Source organism: Alligator sinensis, unplaced genomic scaffold (genome assembly GCF_000455745.1).
Source record: "Alligator sinensis unplaced genomic scaffold, ASM45574v1 scaffold330_1, whole genome shotgun sequence".
In the NCBI taxonomy this organism is placed as follows: Eukaryota; Metazoa; Chordata; order Crocodylia; family Alligatoridae; genus Alligator; species Alligator sinensis.
In genome coordinates, this window is record NW_005842178.1 from 1,185,359 (window position 1) to 1,193,041 (window position 7,683).

The following is a 7,683-nucleotide window of genomic DNA, read 5'->3' on the forward strand; positions in this document are numbered from 1 at the left end:
AGGTTATTCCCTAACTGCCTACAAACACAGGATTTCCTGCAACTTCCTCTCCAGCATCTGGTAACAGTTGAGGATAATGGACTGCAGGGAAGACCGATCAGCTCTTGTATGGTAATTCCTGTTATCTAGGGTACAGAAGGTGGTTCACTGCTCAATTATAAACAGCATGAGTATGTTGTGTCCTTTGCAGTCACAATTTCTGTTCTCCATTGGTATCGGTACCACGACAAATGTCCGATATTGAAGTCTAAAAGTAGTGACGTAATCAACCTCATAACCCCAGTGACTTATCTATTTATTCTAAATGATGGCAACTGGAATTGCCTGGGTGAGGTTCAGCCAAAACAACAGATCAACAGATATTAGAGATGAAAGGGAGGTGGGGAGGGCAGGGAAGCACTCTTCCTGGTAGGTTCAGAAAGCCGTACCAAAATTGTTTGTTAATAATCTGTGTTGTGCCAGTCAGCCAAGCAAGCATCTTGCCCAGGCATCTCTTCACTTCAGAAAGGATTTTCCTGTATTCCAATGCCACTGCACCTTATTATACGACTTGCTTTCTGATAGGGGGAGTGCTGTTAATACAAGCACACCATCCATGCTAGCAGAGCCCAAACAGCCCGAGCCATCTGGCCCACAGTGGCACATTTTCCCTCCCTCTATGGGAAACCGTTCCAAAACGTAACCCTACCTTTTACAAGCAGACATGGGAAGAGATTTAAAGCACCATTGTTGCAATTCTCTCTTGTACAGGAAACCTGATGCAATGTTACAAGTATTTTGAGGCATACTACTCCCAAAAAAAAGCAACTAAAAAGCATTACGCTGCATCTACTGACAAATTCCCTCATTACCTTGTTTAGAACAAGTACAACTTTTGGACCCTTCCTCCCAACACCCTTTTTCTCCCTCCCTCCTCTGTCAAATTGTTCGCCAGTGTGGGAATGCCATCTTCACGCTACAGGATCTGCTCTCATACTCCACTCTCATACTATGCCTCCTGTTCAAAAAAAGTGGGCATGTGGGCAAGTGTGCATGCATACGCGTACGCAAATAAATAATTGGGGGAAGTTGGAGAAGCAGACCAATTTCTATGCTTAGAAACCAGAATTCAACAGGGGATCAGAAGAGCATTACTTCCCATTTAAAGCGGTGGGGGCAGGGGGAAAAGGGAGGTGTGTGGAAATGTCCCTGTGTAATTATGCCAGAGGCTAATGAGTGCAAAAAAAAAAAAAAGGGTTAGTTCTGGGTTCCACTGACTATTATTCCCAGGGATCATGGTTTTCTCTGTTAAAAAATCCCAAATATTCCTATTAAAACACCCAAAATCTACATTTTTCCACTATTAAAATTAAATACCACTATAATGTGGTATGTATGCATGTAACATTTTTATTGATATATTTACAATTTTAAAGCAATTTGGAAGCCTACCAGTGCCTCAATAATTGTAATAAAATAACTTCTAAATGCCTATATATTTTGGCATTTGATTTTGGCTTTTTGTTTGGTTGGTTGGTTTTGTTTCATCATGGAAGATCAGACCTCCTGCTACCCCCTTTGCTCACCAGGACAAGTCCAGTTGCAGCTGCCCCCCCCGCTGCTTTGTGGCACTGAGCAGCCCAAATATGCCAGTGTGGTGCCCCTCACTCCCAGCCCACAGTCCCATCCCCACCTCTGCCCTTCACTCCTGACCCACAGCCCCCACCATCCCTGCCAGTCCCCCTCATTCCCAACCTGCTGTTCCCTGCCCCCAGACCCAGTGTGTGGAGAAGGAAGCGGGCATGTGGAGAAGGAGGCGGGTGTGTGGAGAAGGGGGCTGCGGGCATAGGTGACGCATTGAGGGGGTGAGGGGGCACAGGAAATACATTGGGGGGCCCATGGGAAGGCATGTTCCCCCCACCCCCAGATTTCTGCACCCAGTGGGGTGCAGGACTACAGCCAGGCCGGACCTACTATGGGCAGAAGCCACCTCCGCAGCCCAACAGGTGGGACCCGGTACAGGAGGGAGTGCTGCACCGTACCACCCCGTTGCTGCCAGGTGGGCGGGGGCACCTCACCTTCATGCCGCAGCACCCCCTCCTGCACCAGGTCCTGCCTGCTGGGCCAGAGAGGCAGATCCTGCCCAGTGTGCATCCAGCCAGGCTGCAGTTCCATACCCCACTGTGGGTGCAGAAGTCTGGGGAGGCACTCTGCCAGCTTGCAAGGGCAAATCCACATTTTTCTCCTTTAAAAGGAGAAAAATCCACATTTTGCCATGTTCTTCTGCAGCAAACAGAAAACCCGGATCCCTGATTATGACCAAGCAAACCTAAATTAAAGCTTACCAAAGAAATTCTCTTGCAATTCCAATGCTGATATGACCATGTGAAGTTCTCATGGGCCTAGAAAAAGGATCCTCACATTTAAAAAGGCAGAGTGCCAGACGCGTATAAAGACAGAGTAACAGAAACTAGAATAACACCATATAATTTTAACACTACAAATTTGTTAGAGATGCAAAAAACAAGAGCGAGAACAAGAGTGAAAAACCAAAGTTACAGACTTATTATAGACCTCTACTACCAAAGAATAAAATCTGGGACTAAAACCTGAAGGCAAATCACAGCCACAGGATACAGTGCTCCTGAAGGAGTTTATTACTCAACAGATGTCTGAGTAGTCACTTACAGCTAAGCATGAATCATCGAGATGTCCATAAGCTTGTTTTCCACCACAACAAACTAAATGCAGAGATCCATAATGATGCTGCATGTTCTACTTGTAGTCAGGGAGGAAACAACTAAGAACACAGGAAATCTATTGCTAGTGACTAAAACTGGCAAAACAAAAACCACATATTAAGACTGAGATTTGTCAAAGCACACTAATTCTATGGGCAGAGGTACATACAATTAGGAAGATCTTGTTAATGAAGACATTTATAAAAGCAGTATGAAAACACTTACAATGAGGAGTCAGCTGGTCCATATGATATGCAACATTAGGTCCAGAAGGAATAAGCTAGTGGAGCAACTCAATCTTTTTTTTTTATTATTTATTTTTTAAGAAAGGCTGTCCATGGGAGTGACCAAAATGATGTTCTGTGGGGAAAAGGAAGGCAATCTCTAAAATGGACAGAAGTGTGCTGCTACTAAATAAGTTAAGCTGCAACTCTGACCAAAGAAGTAGGAAAAATTCTTTTTACATCTGGAGAATAATAAAGATCAAAAACAGTATGTGGTTAACACACCAGCTACTACCTCCGATTTTAATTCCTGGTCAATATTAAAAAAAAACCAAACAAACAAACCACACCACATAAAATGACAGGGAAGATGAAGGAAAGAAAAAAAAAACAAAACAAAAAAACAGATGTTCCTTCACTGCAAAAAGGATGAGAAGTTTAGGGAAACCCTTTACAAATGAGGTAGAGTCAAGGCAAGCACATCTCTGCTTCTCTCAACCCATGGAGTACAATGTAACTGAAGCGTGGCAGGCTCAACAGCAGGACATCCTCACATCTCCCAGCAAACTCATAGGATAATTCCAATGAAAATGAGCATAAGCTCCTACAGGATTTTATACAGCAGCCACCATCTAACCCGTGATGGACAAGGACTAGAGGAAGGAGCAGAAGCTATGCAGAGTAGCACAAATGGCCTAGCTCAGTTCAGATACTCAAGGATATGCCTGGATTTTCTTTAGCACACTTCACAGGGGGCAATTCTGTGCATGCTCACTTTTCTTCCTCCTATCTGGAGCTCCCACCTGGGAAACCCTCTAGTTCGCTTGCTCTATGGACAGGGGAATGGTAAGTTACAGTTGATTTCTTTTCTCCAATGATTGTGGAAGCATCATCAATAAGTTACTACTTACACAGTATTCTCAAATGCATAACGGGTCATTTCACTATTACTTAGTCTCCTTCCGACTTCCAGGACTTCACGTGGAAAGCTGTAAGATAAAGACCAGCATTCAGAAATCTTTACATTTTAAAAGACAGATGACAATAACTAAGATACACATCCCATAACCACCATCAGCAAATCCATGAGGAACTCCCATTTCATTATAAAAGTGTGGTGTTGCAAAGTCACATTTCTACAAACCTGATTTAGCATTTCAGTTAAGCAGCACTGACTCTTTCAGACACAATCAGCAAACTACTACATCAATGCTGTTATAGTGGTTAATGATGTTCCTATATGCGTATACCATATCATGTAGTTAATTTATGTTGATAAAGCAACAATATTTATCTCAATAGACATTTCAGCTCAACACCCGTCACAGTAGGTGTGCTTCCCTGACCTTTAGGAAAGGACTGTTAGTGCTCAGTTTTTCACGCTCAAGATAAAGTTAATGTGCATTCATAGCATATGTGAAAACCAGTAATCAATGTGATTAAGTGGTCTTGCAATCCATGGAAGAACCAAATAAATTACAGTCAGAATGCAGCTCTGCTCTAAAAATGATCCCCCCACCTTCAGAAGAGCAATTGGGGGTTAATGTTCATTATGACTCACAGGCTTTAGATGAAACCTGCTAAATATCCTCATCTCCCAGGTTACAAATTCAAACAAAAACTATCCAAGCTGGGCTTCTCCGGCTTCATGCAGTAAGGGTCCTGATGGCAGAAGTTAGTCAACAGTTCCGTTGGTACATAATCTAAATCTCCTTGCCAAAGATGCACTAGCTTCTCATAAGAATAATAAAAAGTCTCATATCAGGTAGTAAAGCAATGTATAAGTGGTTCTCAGTGCATCCAGGGGACAGGTGAGTTGATCAAGAGGCGCTATTTTGCATAGTCACTCTATTTTAGGACTACTTGTTCAGCACAGATTTGGAGACTTGCTCATATGCACAACCACACATGAAAAAGGGAAACAGACTGATTTCTGCTGCTCATGTCAAATATTCTTATAGCCTATGTCAGGGCTGTCCAATTGGCAGCCCACTGGCAACAGGGGGCTCACAAGGAGTTGAACTACAGCCCTTGGGTTCTCACCTGGCTACTGCTCTCCTACAGCTCTGGCTGCAACAGCTGCTGAAGTCTCTCCCCCTTCTTCCTCTGGCTTCCACTGCTGTACAGCAAGTGGTGCGGGAACCAGAGGGCAAGTCAGGAAACGGGAAGTCACACCAACCGGGGGGGGGGAGCGAGATGATGATGATGTCTGTGTAGGCATGCTTTGTCCAGGAGTGGAATCACACTCACGTGACCACATGCTGCAGCACAGGGAGGTGCGAGTAGACCCATGTGGGACAGCTCACCTATGCAGCTCCCCACAGTTTAGTCATTGGACAGACCTGGTCTGTTTCCCTGTCCCACTTTTGAGCCCTGTCCACGTCCTGCAAAGTGCATCCAACGAAGTATTTGTTCAGCTCAAGAAAGCTTCAAGCCAAGTGTGAGCAAAAGGAACTGGATTGCTGGGAGTTCAGGTGGGGTTCCCCCCCACTGCCCCATTCTCTCTAATGGAAGTAAATGAAATAAACATTTTCTCACTGCAATGCTGTCATAAGAGAAGCAGCAATATATAAAACCTGTGGTCTTTTAAAATATTTCACATGTGGGAAGAACAATGCTTTCACATGTGGGAAGCAATTTGGTGAAACCAAAACATGACTACATTTTGCATTATGGAGCTATACAGCTCAATGCTTATCTGAAAGACTAGCTGGGGTAAGCTAACAAATTTGCATCTTCAGTCGACTGCAGAACAAATTGCAAGCAAACATGTGCTTTAGTTCAGGAAATATTATGGGTGTTTGATTTTTAGTATACAATTTGGTAGTTTTTTTCCGTTCTAAGATGGCAAACCATCTTCCCCAAAGGAGTATTTCCAGGGGCAAGCGGAGGGACTTCCAGTGGCAAAGGTCAGAGGTTAGGGAGTGGGACTTACGGTCCCAAGATAATGACCAGAGGGCAAGGCACCTGTCAAAGAGCAAGTCTACCCATGCGGCCCTTGAAAGTTTGCCAAAACTCAGTAAGCGGCCCTCCACCCAAAATAATTGCCCATCCCTGTGCTAGATAGTGCTAGGTGCCAGAAAACGTTAACACGTTCGAATACAAGCTTTCCCTAGTTATTTTTGATTCAGTCATGTTACCCATTATTCTTTGTTCAGACTGCACAATACCCGGCAGCTTAAGTCCATCAAAAAGGAGCTACAAACAGCAAAGAATAATGCAGTTGGTTTTGGCAATACTTCCAAAACCTGGTATTTTAATAGCTGTTTTGACCAGTTGTTTGTTAAGCTTATAATTTTAGCACAGTGACAATACTAACTTTAGGATGGAGAATAAAGACTTGGTACAAACAAGCAAATCAGCGAAGCAAAACAAAGTCTTAGCTACTTAAATCTTCATTCAAAAAAAGGTCCTCCAAAAAACACCGAGAGTTACAGTACACACACTGCCATATGCCTTCTTCCTACCTTCCACAGCAGCTTATGGAAGAAGAGAACATCAACTTTCTGTAGCAAGGGTTTTAAATTAGGTCCCTAGGTCACAACTACAAAGTTAAGGTCATGTGAGACCATCAGTCTACAGCAGGGGTGGGCAAAATACGGCCCGCAGGCCAAATCCTTCCCGCCAGACCATTCTATTTGGCCTATGGGGCCCCTAAAAATTTTAGAAAATTAATTTTTATCTTCCCCTGGCTGCCTATCAAAGCTGGCAGGAAGACAGTAGCAGTAGGACCCAGGGGGAGCCTGTGGCAGAACTCAGCAACTGAGCAGCAAGGCTGGTCTGGCTCCACCCTGTCCCCAGCCCACCCCCAGCCTGCCACCAAAATTCTGGAGGTAGGAACCTTGATAAATCCAAACTGAATAAAGTTTGTTCAAGCCTCTCAAAATGAAATGTTAATGGTTTCTGTACTATACCTACACGTTTGTGCAGCCCTTCCCATGTGGTTGCTTAAGTGCAGGGAGAACCTAGAAAGATCACACAGGTCTCAGTTCACCTTTTCAACCAACTAATGGACAAGTTCAGTTTGCCTGCTGCTGGTAATGGGTCAAATCATATAAACAAGTTGATGGGAGAATTAAAAAACCACAGCTCACTCATCACACAAGTTGGAAATTTGGCATCAAAGTAAAAAAAAAAAAAATCCCGTAAGGCAATCAACAATTTAAGATAAGTACATTTACAGTAAATAGGAGGAGAAAGGGTGGGATCAGAAAGAAAACAGCTCCATCATAGAAATGCAGTCTTATATAGCCAGAGGTCAGCTTACAACAGATCCAGAAACTGCTGCTCTATGACTACAGCCCTATATTTCTGAGCCAGTTAGCAGTGCCAAGAATCAGAACTGTGCAGACACTTCGCTGTAGCATGAACTGCAAACATCTGAAGCTCCCCTGAAGCAAGTCTCACAATAGCTGGGAAGTGTTCTAAGAATTTCTTGTTAAATGATCATGTCTAGACACTGTGCGTTGTTAGGAAAGAGTCTAGGACTGTATCATCAAAGAAAACACTTTCCTTTAAAGGGCTCTGCACAAAAGACACCTGTTCTGTTATACTCTTCATCTAAGAGCATACCATGAAAGAAAGCCACAATATGGCAAACATTTGATGTTCAAATTGCAATAAATACAGTCTAAAAAAAAATAGTATAAGGCGGCGTTTCAGCCCTGCAGTCTATCATGCTGTGTTAATTATAGAACAAGGCTTTCTGAAGAAAAACAAACTGAAGAACAAAGTGAAAG

General features: G+C 43.4%; 2 protein-coding genes across 3 annotated transcripts in view; both read right to left on the bottom strand.

Annotated features, from left to right (window-relative positions):
- The window catches only part of ERI2 (ERI1 exoribonuclease family member 2), a 62,676-nt gene that overhangs the window by 45,523 nt on the left and 9,470 nt on the right, over positions 1-7,683 (bottom strand). The window contains exons 1-2 of one of the 2 annotated variants that reach the window (XM_025207003.1): positions 4,988-5,000; positions 3,856-3,933 (exon numbers count right to left, since the gene is read on the bottom strand). In XM_025207003.1, coding sequence (XP_025062788.1) covers positions 3,856-3,874 — 19 coding nt within the window. In that variant the 5' untranslated portion in view covers positions 3,875-3,933; positions 4,988-5,000. Of the gene's footprint in view, positions 1-3,855; positions 3,934-4,987; positions 5,001-7,683 lie in introns of those variants that run through there. The other variant, XM_025207002.1, reaches the window with a different exon arrangement.
- The window catches only part of DCUN1D3 (defective in cullin neddylation 1 domain containing 3), a 31,614-nt gene that overhangs the window by 14,431 nt on the left and 9,500 nt on the right, over positions 1-7,683 (bottom strand). Inside the window, exon 2 of the mRNA XM_006026097.3 lies at positions 3,856-3,933. The gene's annotated coding sequence lies outside the window, so the exon portion shown is untranslated. The remainder of the gene's footprint in view (positions 1-3,855; positions 3,934-7,683) is intronic.